The 14,090-nt window shown below is 32.4% G+C and overlaps 4 protein-coding genes across 4 annotated transcripts; all 4 read right to left on the reverse strand.

Moving 5' to 3' along the window:
* Positions 1–277: 277 nt before the first annotated feature.
* Positions 278–2,197, reverse strand: Bma-pfd-3 (Prefoldin subunit family protein; the record flags this gene model as incomplete). Its single annotated transcript, XM_043081091.1, has 6 exons — positions 278–399; positions 648–729; positions 823–903; positions 1,041–1,107; positions 1,657–1,781; positions 2,132–2,197. The coding sequence occupies 6 exons, from the start codon at positions 2,195–2,197 to the stop codon at positions 278–280; spliced, it is 543 nt and encodes a 180-aa protein (XP_042937025.1).
* A 1,424-nt stretch (positions 2,198–3,621) lies between these two features.
* Positions 3,622–4,769, reverse strand: Bm3639 (Cytidylyltransferase family protein; the record flags this gene model as incomplete). Its single annotated transcript, XM_001898652.2, has 3 exons — positions 3,622–3,878; positions 4,024–4,283; positions 4,573–4,769. 3 exons carry the CDS (start codon positions 4,767–4,769, stop codon positions 3,622–3,624), a joined length of 714 nt encoding a protein of 237 aa, XP_001898687.1.
* A 651-nt stretch (positions 4,770–5,420) lies between these two features.
* On the reverse strand, positions 5,421–6,930 carry Bm10237 (Ubiquitin-conjugating enzyme family protein; the record flags this gene model as incomplete). Its single annotated transcript, XM_001898653.1, has 5 exons — positions 5,421–5,518; positions 5,757–5,904; positions 6,012–6,182; positions 6,266–6,370; positions 6,865–6,930. 5 exons carry the CDS (start codon positions 6,928–6,930, stop codon positions 5,421–5,423), a joined length of 588 nt encoding a protein of 195 aa, XP_001898688.1.
* Positions 6,931–8,286: 1,356 nt separating this feature from the next.
* Bma-rab-5.1 (Ras-related protein Rab-5B, putative) lies at positions 8,287–10,278 on the reverse strand (the record flags this gene model as incomplete). Its single annotated transcript, XM_001898654.1, has 6 exons — positions 8,287–8,408; positions 8,505–8,598; positions 8,899–9,021; positions 9,481–9,553; positions 9,896–10,043; positions 10,185–10,278. 6 exons carry the CDS (start codon positions 10,276–10,278, stop codon positions 8,287–8,289), a joined length of 654 nt encoding a protein of 217 aa, XP_001898689.1.
* Between the last annotated feature and the right edge of the window lie 3,812 nt (positions 10,279–14,090).

Genomic DNA, 14,090 nt, shown 5'->3' on the forward strand with positions numbered 1-14,090 from the left:
AATAACGAATTCACTCCAAAAGAGTTAGTACATAAGAGATTTTTTCTCAGCAATTACTACAGTGATGAAGTTAATATATAGTCCTTAACACATGACAACTCTATTATTTTGGAAAAAGTTTATACGAGTAGAAGCATGATTTAAAATCGTAAAAATTAATGATAAGACACTGAAACGTCTACAACTCGAATTGGCCATGGTTATTCTGCAGATACTCGCAAAAAACTTAAATTCAAGACGTAATATTTGATTGAAATGCATAAAAAATGTAAAGACGTCATCGATCTGCTCTCTGTCGAATACCATAGTTGTAAACATGAGCCATGTTGACTTCTGTTGTCGTTATCTGATCCTTGAGGAATGCCAACTCTTTTTCATATTTCGTCACTCCATCCTTTGCTAAAAAAAGAATTTAACGGCACTAATTAAATTATGCATTAAACACAAGAAATAATTCATTTTTTATGAGAAACAAATATATTGCAAATTCAATCACTCAGTCACTGATCGATCAATCAAGTAATACCGACATATATAATAAAATAATTCAACAGTAGAAAAAGATTAACTAGGATAAGAATAACAAACAGTTACAGACATTACCAAATAACGAATTTGTCAAATAACGGAGAGCTAAGACTTGCCACTTTTATAATTATCTTCAAGTATGCATCGCGCCTCGTTTAGGCTGAATTCAACCATAACATTAGAACCAAGCCATAGAAGCACCTGAATAAATTCCTCGAGTGAAAATGCTTAAATTCAACTAATGAGTGGATATATAATTTACTGAAGCAAATGAATTAAATCATATTTGGTTACCTTATCAGGTGAATCTGTTTTCACCCGCTGATAAACATGTTCGCTAAGCAAATGCGTCACTTCAACAATTTCTTTTTTTTTCTGAAAAATTAGTAAAAGATTTAAAAAAAGAAAAACTTTAAGATTCGGAATCAAATTCAACAAGACTAATAACGGTAAAGAAAAACCATAGCTTGAAAGATCACTTTCGAAGAGAGTGAAGATAAAAATCAACAAACCGATTTTTCTTCTAAATGATTAATAACTCTGACTGACTTTTCCAAATCTGGAAGCTTCGAAACTAATCTGTAAGAGAGACTGTTGAAGGTATATGTGAACAAAATTAAATTGGCGGATCATAAGGAACATCCCCATTCACTTCAAAAAACAAAGGCCGCTATAGGATTCTAAAACACAACTAAAATGTCCTTATTTTTGCGATCAAAACCTAACATTGTGCTATAACACGACCAGATCGAAATGAGTACTACTCTGAGCGGATAAAAAAGCACATATATGAGTACAGGGAACAATGGAAAGGAACTGGATCGCTGAGTCTTCACTCCGAAATCAATTGCTCCAAATACTCATCCTTCGCCTACACTCATTAGCATCCCATGATTTAGGAGGATAGTGAAAAAAATATAATTTCAAATGATAAGAATGAAGTTGATTTAATAAACCAAGGTATGTATGTATTTTCAGTTCTCATTTATCACGATCTGTTTATCTGTCCTTATTAAATAAAATATATATATATCACATACTTCCTCTAAACATTTTCAAAACTGTAAAAAATGATGCTTTGTTTCTGAGTGTTAGGAAGAAATCCTATATATCCAAACAAAACAGTACCGTGATTTCTGTTCAGTTAGTTGCTGTTCAACCTGCTTATACTTTCTATAAATTGCTTCTAAACGTCTGATGCCTTCCTCTATGCCGATATTGCCTTCTTTTTTTAAATAAGCTTCCACATTCTCCTGAAAATAATAATTTGAACAGGACTTACCTTCAAAAATGTGTATTTTTCTACTATAGCTTTCTTATCCAGCTTAAAGAAATCGTGCTGCAGCATTTCTGCTACTTTTCCTACTTTAATTTTTGTATTATCATTTCAAACAAAAAAGAAAAAAAAAAAACTTCCAATCATCTTACACCTTGCAACAACTGCATTTAAATGATCTATAACTGAACTTTAAGTTACAGCTTAAATATTACGTGAAAAGCAAGACTACTTAATGACAAGCTAATACCCATTATATATGCATAAAAATGGAATTATCTGTTTCACTGAACATCAAAATACAATATAGTTTCACTGATTACTAACCATCACTTCAGCTGTAGGGACACCTTGTTCTATAAGGTCCGAGACAAATTCTTTCTCCTCCTGCATCGAGCTAATTCCACATAAATAGTGACTCTCGTATTATATAATCAAAATCCAGGCGTTAGCCGCTTAAAAAATTTGAATTCAACCAATGCATTTCTTGTACAGTGATAGCCTTATTCATTCAATACTCATTTTCTAAGCAAAAAGTCAGTAACAAGTGGCAGCTCTCTCCAAGGTCTCCAAGATTTTAGTAGCTCCCAGACCTGACACTAATATTAGCTGAAAACAACTTCCGTGATGCAAATAATATGCCAGTCTGCTATCACAACGAAAACAACTTCCGTTGAAGTCATCAATACAAACCTCATAAATATTCTGGCAAATGCACTTACTAGCAATAAAAGAAATGAAACTGACGAAACAGAAGAGCCAGAAGAAAGCCGAGGGAATCAATATGCTCTAAACAACATAAAACATTTATTGCCATTAAAAAGTAATTAAAGGAATCTAGTCATAAATTATGAATAATATGGGCACACAAATAATCTTTACGTTCTAATTGCCAGTTAAAGTTAAAGAAAAACTGAAACAAAATTAAACAGCGCTTAAGAAATTTCATTCAAACATAAAACAACTTCATGAAAATTAAAAAAGAAGATATATTAGAGCACTTTAAAAATGCTTGCAGAAAATGAAGTAGTGAGCACTGTGGCAAAGTGAAACAGTAAAACTTTTTGAATGTACTAAAAAAGACAAGAACCCGTATTTTTTGAGAAACAGGTACAATACAAAAAAAACTTAGAAAATCTGCCTGCGTTTTTATTTGAACAATAAAACATATCAATGTAGAAATTATCAATTAAAAAAGATTCCTGAAACAATGTCAATCCACTTGGTGGCATAAATTGGCCATTAAATAAAGAAAATGTTAAAATAAGCATTCTGCTATCAATTTCCCTGAAAACGACCCTAACAATTAATGTTATATAAAGAAGTGAGAAGGATCTAGATGCCAAATTTTTAATTGAGAAAAGAACTTTTACTGACAAGCTGTCATTAAATGCTTCAAGAAGATAGAAAAATTCTTAAATCCAATAATCTCAAAGAAATAGAACTGAAAGACATGAGACTTGGTCATACTACACAACCTGACAAGAATAAGAACGATCATATATTAGTCAAAAACTGATGACGTTATTAAAAATTCAAAATGGGCAAACTGTCTCATCAGTAATTACTTCTTCTGAAATAATACTGAATAAATGAATAATGATGTGCACAGCACTTGTCATAAGAATACCAAGTGTTGGTTCTAATAGTTCAGTAAATAGAAAAAGATACTAATGCAGCGAAAACTGAATAAATTAAATCATTAAATGTATTTCTCCGACTAACACTTTCTCTCTACGCACTCTAAAAACATCACCTGTACAAAACAGTAAAATAAAAAGGCATGACGTACACAGACAACTTGCTAATAGAAGTTACTAAGAACAGTTTGTAACTTGATTATTCTTAATACGATAAAGTTGGTGTTTTCTAATGTAATCCACTACCGAATCCATCGTACAATATTTTATCGATTCACCACGTCGAACCGCAGCCCGTAAACGTGTAGAGCTTATATCATTAGGTAAAGCTGTATCTTCAAAAATAAACACATTCGCTAATGATTGACCATTATAGCCAAGTTGACTCAAAGTTTTCATTGGTTCTGCATTTTGTCTTGCCAGTACTACCAAACCTGAAGTACAACATCATATTTCAACATCGAAAGCGGAATAGCAGTATTTGTTGAAAGAGGTAAATCACTGGGCACAACATTAGACGTAACAAAGTTTCAATGTATGCATTTTAAAATAAAATACAATTTTAATCCTATCATTTACCGAAATCTCGTATAATTGCACCAATATCTGAGGGATCCCAAAGATAATCTCCCGAAGGTGTTATTCGCTTGAATGAATCCACAACGTCACCACCGCATAACAACATCAAACGCAACCGTTTATCATTATATTTCCGATCTAACATCTGCTTAAAGTGTATCAAAACTAAAAGTGTTCTGGTCCACTGCTTTTGAGTGCACTCCCATTGGTCAGCTCGAATCCACGTTGAACTCTTCACTGCTAATTCTGACATCTTATACCTAAAATATCTTGAGAAATGTTGACATTTCTCAACAAATTTTTTTGTTATTGACAGTTAAGAAATCCGGTATGCAACAGAAAGAAGATCTCTTTTGATTTCCTCAAACAGTTATGATTCAGAATCTTGTCAAACACCATCGCATATAGAAATGTAGTAGTTCCACAATAGTCAGTAACCGATTTTGTGGACCAAAAAAAAAAAAAAAGAAAATACAATTTCCCACAAGCAAACTGATAAAACCTAAAAGCATTATTATCATCAAAAGCTAAAAAAGCATTATTATTTACCTGTGTGTTGCAGGCAACAAGTCAGGTTTGCCAAAATAATCAGCAACTGGACTTAAAATTCCTTCAACCACCTCGCATCCATAGCGAACTTCCAAGAAATCACGAGCGCTCTCGAACATCCTAAGGTGCATAATTGTTGGCGGGTTATAACAACCACATGCCAACAGAGCTACTCGTGCTCCTTCCAGACTGTTCATTCGCTATTCCTCTGATGTTTCACAGTTTTATTGGAACTAATGAAATAATTGTTTATATAAATATCTGAAATCCCTAAGTCAAAATGAATACATATTTAGTGACCAAAAAGAATCAGCAATTGAAGTACCGGCAAATAATATCCGTCCGCACATGAAGATGCTACTTTCTCATTATAAAAGAAGTAATGATCAGATGAAAGCAAGACATTAGGCTGAGAGTACATCCCACATTTTTCATATGAAACACTTCATTCATGAAATATTCAAATACCGCAAAGAAAGACAACAAACCGGAACATATCCTGACTGTAAAACAAATTTATTATAATTTGTTAATGCCAAATCACGTGATGCACAACAGAGGCAAGCTATCACCTACTATGTAAAATGAAAATTATGACAAAGTACATCTCATATGAATACTCCTATTAATTCTTAAAGAACTCAGGATGTATTCTATGATTACAGCATTTAAGTGAATTTTACCGCTGAATAAATATCTTGCACTGTCGCCTTTGTGCAACTTTCGATCTAGATTTAGAAGCAGAGAAAAGTAAGCAAATAAAACAAGTCAAATATCTATTTAACACAGTAAAAGAAAAGCGAACAATTTCACCGTTCGATCAGATTTGAAATAAAAAACATCAGAAATCAGTGAGCAAATCGTAGTGTCCAAACTCGTGCTATAGCATCAAATGCCTTTCGATTGTTCACATACTGTTCCGCAACATTTTCAAGCAGAGCATTTTCTAGAAATAATTTTATGACTTACAAGCTCGTTGATTGTTCAAGTGTCAGTTCGAACTTTGAACTTAAATAGCAACTACAATATGTGAAACGAAAATAAAGAAAAATATCAACATTTAGTTATCTAGATGAAGTGTCCTATCTGGGAATCGAAAAAAATGCCGCACTAACAATATGATATCAGTGACTATTACTTAATATTCCAAAACAAATTAGAAATTGGAAAGAAATGAAACGCACCGGGTTTGCAATCATATAGAAGACCAACTATTTCTTGCAAAATTCTTGCAATTGTCATTGAGGAACTCCATCGATCACGTAAAATACCAATATTAACAACACCGTGTCGATTGATATTGCAGTGATATATCCTTGTTAAGAATTGCACCTGAAGTATGCAGAAAACCTTTCACTATAAGGTTTTTTATTTACAACACTGAAAAAAAAAAATGCCTTCTAAAAATATCCGTTCTCGTTATAATGTTATAAAAATACCTTAGGTGAATTGAAAGGGTATGTTGGCGGCACAAACATCTGCACGAAAAACGTACCACCTTCATAAACGGTATTTTCGGGCCCATTGATCACTGCAGTCCATTCATGAATGTTATCGGCTCTCGGTGCCGCTCTACAGTATTTCACTGGGTTTCTTTTAAGCTCTTTCATCTATAAAACAGACAAAACATAAAATCATGACTACCCAAGATGTTATGCATATAAAAATTGTAAAGATCAACATATAAACATACTTCTTTAATTAGTCTTAAAACACTTCGTGCAGTCGTTGGCGTGGCATCGATTGACAAGCCAACCGTACGTGGATCCCAACACCCCTGTTTCCATTCGAACTCACCCTAAAACAATGAATTAAAGTCGTTTTGATAAATCTCCATAAGAAATATTACATTTTTATAGACATTCTCTATTTTTTTATAAATTTCTTATATAACAAGCAGTCTACCCATCAATCCATCAATAAATAAAGTAGAAATGACAAACAAACATTAACGTATACAACTCTTCTAATGTGAATGCTCAGAAAGATATGAAATTCTACACATCTAATGTGTATGTAATTTCCAACAGTTATATATTGTAATGGCATACTACAGAATTGAACCCCTTCGTTAGCTTAATAGGGTCGTCGGATTGGCATAATCAGGTGAGAGAAATCGAGTCACCCGAAATATATCAAAAAAGAAAATGATTAAACTAAAAAAATTTAGCAATTGAAAAATCGAAAGAGTTTCTGAAATGAATACAGAAAACAGAGAAATCCATCTTAGAACTATCGCTGACCGAAATCTTTTCTACACTATGAATAATGAACGGCGTATAGAAGACATACAGCAGCTTCGAATGGAGGGCGTTCATCTCGTAGAATGTACACGCGCTCTGCGTTCTGAATAGCCATCATAACACGTTTCTCGCTAGATGCTCTCGTAAATATTACACAAAATTTCTCAAAAGTACTGAAACAAAAGAAAAACCGAAAAAAAATTTACGGCAACCACTATGTTAATTTCAGTAATTCAATGATAAAGGAAAAAATTCTTTAATACTTGCTCCACTTTCTGAAATCCGCTAAAAAAAAATATTTTTGAGCTAACTCTGTGATTTTAATCTTAAACAAGTTTAAGACCAAAAATCCTAGAATAAATTTCCTATAAGCACTATTTATAAAAAACAAGTAGTAACAGGTTATAACAACCACAATTGGTAAAAAGACAAACAAAATTCAGAGCACTTTTTATCTCAGTCCAGAATATATAATGTCTCATAAACGATGATCACAACATCAGTTGGAATAAACAAAGCAAACTTCAAAAGTATGCATATTTTTTACGTCAAGAAATCCTTTTATTAAATTCTCATCTCTTATAACACACCCAAAAATATTATTTCAATAAACCTGTGCGATCCTACAGTAACTTTCCTATAAGGACTATACATCATATTCATAAAATTTTGAAGAAAATTATGTTAATTATGTTAATAAAAACAAAAATAAATAAAAAGGGATTTAAAAAGTGCAATTTTTTGAATTTTTCAAAAGTTACCTAAACCTTAGATTTATAATAATAGTCTTAAATTTATAATAATAATATTCACTGGAAAATATTCACTGGAATATTCCAGCATAATGGCTGAAATAAAAAAATAAAAATATTCAAAAATAAATTGAGTTAAAAGAAATGAAACCTGTTAATATGTTTGGCAAACTTATCAACTTCAAAAACTATCAATAATGATTAGTCATGACGTAGACGCCATTCCAAAAATACTTGGTCACTCTGTGAGGACTATACTTTTGTTTGATATCATTAAAGAATATTCGTTATTAGTTACGGATTTTTCTGGAAAAACAGAAAAAATAAAATAAAACATACAGAAATATTTTATACGAAATTGAGAGAATGCCAAGTTATGGACATAACCTTCATAAGACCTATCCGAACAAAAAAATAGTTGCAAAATTTTTGCATCGGAGATTACCAATAATAACCTAGAAGGAAGGTATAGTTTTTCGAATTTGTAATATTAGAAATAGAAAATTTCAGAGCACCAACAATGAAATAATGCTTTTTCTCACTGCTCTGAAAAGTACAATTGAAAAGAACGTAGAATTTTCAAATGTGTTAGATTTTTTGGATCAATAGTAATAAAAGGCTGATGTTTGTTGAGGCCAGCAAATTCTGCTCATTCTCCGCAAAGAATCGAACAAAATGCGCTTTTGTTGTTGTTTTTAGTTCTGGATATTCTGGCTGCATTATTTACAGCATAAACCAGAACTTACACTTTGACCTTGACCCTCTTGGCCGATATCTATTCCTTCATGACCACGTCCTGATGGACCACCACCAGTCCCATCACCTTTTGGTAGTTTCTTAGCTGCAATTTAGTTCTTCCTAAACTTATTTTTAGAATCACAGAAGTTTACAACTTCATTAGATAAATTTATCCTAAGCGATGAACTGCAGGTCTAACCAATCGCAAGGAAGATGTCATTTACATTCATTGCAGTTTTTGCTGAGGTTTCCATGAATAACAACGCATTATCTTCTGCATAAGCCTGAGCTTCCTGTAATTAAATTTACAAACGTTATGCATTAACAACGATAACGGAAAACCATGGAGGATTAACGTGTCTTACAACTCTGAGATTAATGCTCAATTATTTCAACAAAGAAAATTTCACTTCCATAATTGTTTGCATGATATGAACTGTCCCCCATAAACAAGCTATTGTGAAACCAAAGATTCAAAAATAAACTAGCGAAATGAATCAGAAAAAAGTTAAAAAAGGAAATACCACGATGAAATTATATTACTTCTATAATAAAAGAAGAATATGAGCTCAAGAACGGAAATAACAAATAACCTCATATTCAACAACTCGTTTGTTTGCAAGATCAGCTTTATTTCCTGATAAAGCAATTACAATGTTCGGACTGGCTTGCCGCTGCAACTCTTTTACCCAATTTTTCGCCTTCGCAAATGATTCCTGTAAGTAGCTAGTTAAATATGTATTGTATCACCACTGAAACATTAAGATCATATAAACATACATCAGAGAAATTAATGAATGCTTATTCTTTCTTACTGTTTTAAATCCCTTCTACTATTTTAAAATCTACGCAAAATTTTTGGCATATTTTAAGGCACCTCGATGCATCGTCGATCCACTTCATGTCGTTATGAGGTACAAAGGAATTAAAGCACCCTCAACTTTAACAGCTACATAAACATTGGATACAGATCTACTACAGTACTTAATTGTCATTAATTTCCATGATAGTTAAACACTAACAAAATTAGTATTAAAACTCACAATATTTGTTAGATTTAGCTTCACTACAAATATTCTCAAACAGCAGATAAGGGAATAGCTAAGGGAACTTTTCCTTGTTTATCCAAGTAGAATGAAAAAATTTGTATTTCTATTGGAATATTAAAAAGGCACCTGGTTTGTAATATCATAAACAACTATTGCCGCCTGTGCTCCGCGGTAGTACATCGGTGCTAATGAATGGTATCTGTAAAGGAAATTAGACAGCAACATTTAAAGATGAAAAATGTAAAAACTGCAATCCTAGCATTCATCAGCACCAAACATACTATCATGCACCCTTTATATAGAAATTGCTAGGTCATACCATCCAGCTAAGGAAACCGCTAAAAATTGATGTTATAATTGATGCAAGCATCGAAGCTTCTATTTAAAGGATTAATAGCAAAATGCAGCTAAACTGTTAGCCGAACTAAGCATTTTTAAAAAACTAAGAAAAGTACTTCCAAATTTCAAAATACACTAAAACGTATAAAGTAGCTTCCATAAAAAGTTCTTTTAATAAAAAACGTGTTTAAAAACTGGGTACCTTTCCTGTCCTGCAGTATCCCATATTTCAAATTTCACTGTGGTATCGTCCAAACAAACAGTTTGAGTGAGGAATGCAGCACCAATTGTTGATTCCTGGTACTCATGGAACTGTCCCTTTACAAATCTTAGGACCAATGATGACTTCCCTGAAAATATGATGCTCCTTGTCTGAAAAACATCGAAAACAGCAGTATCATGTTATCACAGTATTGGTCCAGTAATGAAATAGAAGAAGGCCTTCCTTTTTGGCTCTGTAGCAATAGAGGATTAAATATAAAAATACTTACCAACTGCACTTTCACCCAACAAAACCAATTTAAACTGGCAAGTTTTGCTTGGACCGCCTGTATTTCCGGAACGCATCACTGTTCGCCCAGCCATGGACTGTTTTCCTTAAGTTAATTGAAATCATTATAAATACAAAACTTTTCTACTAAGAGGAATGTAACGAATGACTGGTAACACAGAGCAAAATTTGTTTGTTAGTTAATCAATTTCTACAGAGTGAGAAAAAATTTGATGGAAAAACTTTACATAGTTCCCCACCGAACAAACAACGAATTAATTCTTTGTGATAATCATAATTGTGATGAAGTAGTCGATATCACTGATCATGCATGAGATTTCTATTTCTTACAACAATGATAAAGTAATGACAGTACTATACAGCTAAAAAGTGCAACTTTAAATGCGACGCTCATTTTAAAATTCCATTAATGGCAATGAGTTCAACAGTGATTTTGTTTTAAAAAAATTCAATACACAGAATGTTGGGCATTAAAATAGAAAAGCATACATCTAGAATTACAGGTATTTTTTTCCTTTAAAGCAAAGGGAAACAGAGGTTGAATATTACAACCTTCAGGGAAGCAGTGAGGCAAGAACTGTTATTTACACCGTTGAAGATGCAAAGAACGACTTTAATGTGATAGAAGAACAGATGAACTCTAAAGAAGTCGAACCTGACCTCACTTCCGTCCGTTCAGTAGCATACAGATAAGACACGGGTAAGTACGTCACCAAAGTTTTCTCGCTAGTCGTCTCTCAACCGGAATGATGCCACTGTGAGATTAATATAGTAAGGTAACTAACACAAGTGAGGGTAATACGTAATGGGCGTGTAATGCTGCGTGTAAAGAGGAGTTGGAAGTTACGTAAACGTAGAAGATGTGGACTGTACAGAGTGAGAGAATAATCAGTGGATAGAAACAGAAATGATATTAGAGATTACTGTTGGTGATATTAGAGCAGATTTGGAAGTTGGTCTTTAGAAGGGACTACATGAAGTGTGTCTAAACATGTTATGCTCCATCTTTTCCCTTTGCTGTTCTTTTCGTCTTCCCTCCATTACCTAAGGGTAATCAAAATCACTGAGGTTGTTCAATGGAACAGCTAAATTCAATAAACAAACAAACAAACAAACAAAAATATTTGTTAGCAAAGTGCTGCATGAAGAGCCAAAGAGTAAAATATGACAAAAAAAGCAAAATATAATATGATCTGCTGAAAATGATACTGTTTTAAGCGCTGTTTTCTATCACAGTCAAATTTATTATTCAGAGTTTTTAAACCGATCTTCTTGAATTAGTTGTAAATCTAAGTTTTGAAGAATCCATCAAAGAGAAAAAAAAAATAATGGAAAACCATTCTTGTTTTGACTTATCGGTTGGAGCTGATATTGTGTACTTCACGAATAATAAAGAAAATACAATTCCAAAATACTATATTCCATAACATTGGCGAGAAATGAGAATTACAAGAATAAAGTAAGAAAATCGAACCTTTTTTGAATTATTGTTGAAAATAAGATAAAGTGTATCTAGCGCTTAATTGTGAAGCACATCGAGTTTCTCTCCAGTGGTCACAAAAATGATAACCAAAAACTGGATATCCATGAAAAATATTTGTTACATGAGCGGAAACATGTGATTTTCATAATGAAGGAATCGTCATTTTCCATCATTTCATTAATTTCCAAAACGAGCAGTGCATGAGACAATGAATATAAGCGTATCACACCACGACGATAAGAGTGGACAGCATTCATTCTGAAGTCTCCGTTCAAAAATCCATGGATTAAGTTCGTAATAACAATCTAAAACACTTTTTCTCATTAAATATTCTTTTCATAAAGCACTTGATGCCACTCACGATTTGACCTTAGGTCCATACTGTGAACCATCGAGGTTATATGTCATAATCTGATGCGTCAAGGTGACAATATTTTGTTTTGTCAGAATCAAATCCATCCTTCATTAACCCTAGATCTTTTTCCACTAAAGATATCCTCGATCATTCACAGTGTATATTCTCCAAATTTGGTGTTTGCGATTTATAGTTTTGTAACTAACTATGCTGGGTATCATTTTCTTGCTTCTCGTACCTAATATTTTAACTTATAATGGTAAGATTCCTTTTTTCCATCTCTTTTTCTAAATCAAAGATTTAATTAAGTATTGTGGTACCATTAATTTTTTTTTTTTTTTTTTTTGATTTTTTTGTTGGCAGAAAAAAAAAACAATTATAAATAGTTTATTTTCATGAACTATCAAGACAATTTCTTCAAGCCAATGAAACTTTTTTTCACATTTAAACGCATTACAGAAAGAAATAAGTCACATTGCGATTTCGTAGCAGAACAATGGATTGTTGAGAAATGTCTGATTCCATTATTGGACAAATTTTATTTCGAGCCACTTTTTTTTGAGAAATCATTTGCTGATGCACAATCGATACTTTGTAAATTATATAGCGAATATAAGAACTGTACCAGTGATTATGATTGCAGGTCGCTTTTCCCTTTTTAAAATAAAGTAAGGTGTTTGTCTGAATATCATCAAGCTTCATAATTTGCTTTTTCTGCTTTCTAGAGAATTCTGGATCCGGTTCTAGAAATGGAACCGGAGTTTGTTAATTTAGAAATTCACTGCAACAGTAAACGAAACGAATAAACGATGTTCTTGCACAAATTATAAATTTCAGAACATTAAAGGATCATTTTCTCACTGAGATATGCTCTGATAGTTTACAAAAACAGTTGCGTGAACATTACGCTTGCTTCAATAGCTTTAGAAATTACTTTATATTTTCTCCGGAATGCTTCGATAATAGCTCCCTTCATTCCAATCAAGAAACAACTCTTTTCCAAAGTGTTAGTTTTGAAGTTATTATCAGACAGTTTTTAATTTTTTTAAGAATGTTTTCTTTTCCCTATTAATTTGTTTTTATCTCAGAAGGCACTATTAAGCAGCATTTATTTCTATTTTGAATCAACAATTCCTCTCATAATAACTTTGAACAGAAAAAGTATAATTATTCGTTTCGTTATCCTCATTCATATTCTGCATGGAACGCTTTAATCGTCTTAGTACCAAAGACATCAAAAGGCGAATAATTATTCCTTCGTATTGCAAAAAAACAATTTAGAGAAGTCGTGATCATGAACATTTGGAAATTATTTCATTTATTTCTCTGCAAGGAAATAAATTAAAAAAATCTGAGATTAGTGAAACAGCAACGCGAAATCCTTTCAAGATTGATCATTTATCAGACTTCTTGTTTTTTATGCGAATTAAAAAGTTTGATAGGAAAAAATCCATCAACAGGGGTATGACGTCATCTAAGCTAATGATCTTGCTCTGGTTTCCAACGATAAACAATTTCTACTTCAGGGTCAAGATACATTCTAGTGAGATGACCCTGTAATTCCTAATATCAAATAATTTCAAATTTATTTCTCTAAGGTCTTACTATAAACTCAATTGCTCTCTTTATGAAAAGCAGCTTTTGTGGCATAATTTTCCAAAACATGGAAAAATGCTACATTTATGTCCAATTAAGTTTATTTTGATTCGTTTTTGAATATACAGAATGCCATTTGAATGCGAAATTAGAGCAATTAATATTTGTAAATAACGTACATAAATTCATTCAAGATCTAAGTGAAATAATCTTTTGCAGTTGTGTCAAAGTAGTCCTTTCTACTCACCTAATTGATGAAAGTTAGGAATTTCAATATTTTTAAATGCTTTCAAATAGTTTTAAGTGAGATCATATTATTACTATTTAATGATGACGGTTTTCTCAAATAATGAAGTTTCAAATCTTTAGGAATACGAACACAACAAAGTCGAAGGGCGCAAATGTCGCATTGTGCAGTGGTATCTTAATTGTAATCTCACCAATGCTTACAA

Source organism: Brugia malayi, assembly GCF_000002995.4.
Source record: "Brugia malayi strain FR3 genome assembly, contig: Bm_v4_Chr3_scaffold_001, whole genome shotgun sequence".
Lineage (NCBI taxonomy): Eukaryota > Metazoa > Nematoda > Chromadorea > Rhabditida > Onchocercidae > Brugia > Brugia malayi.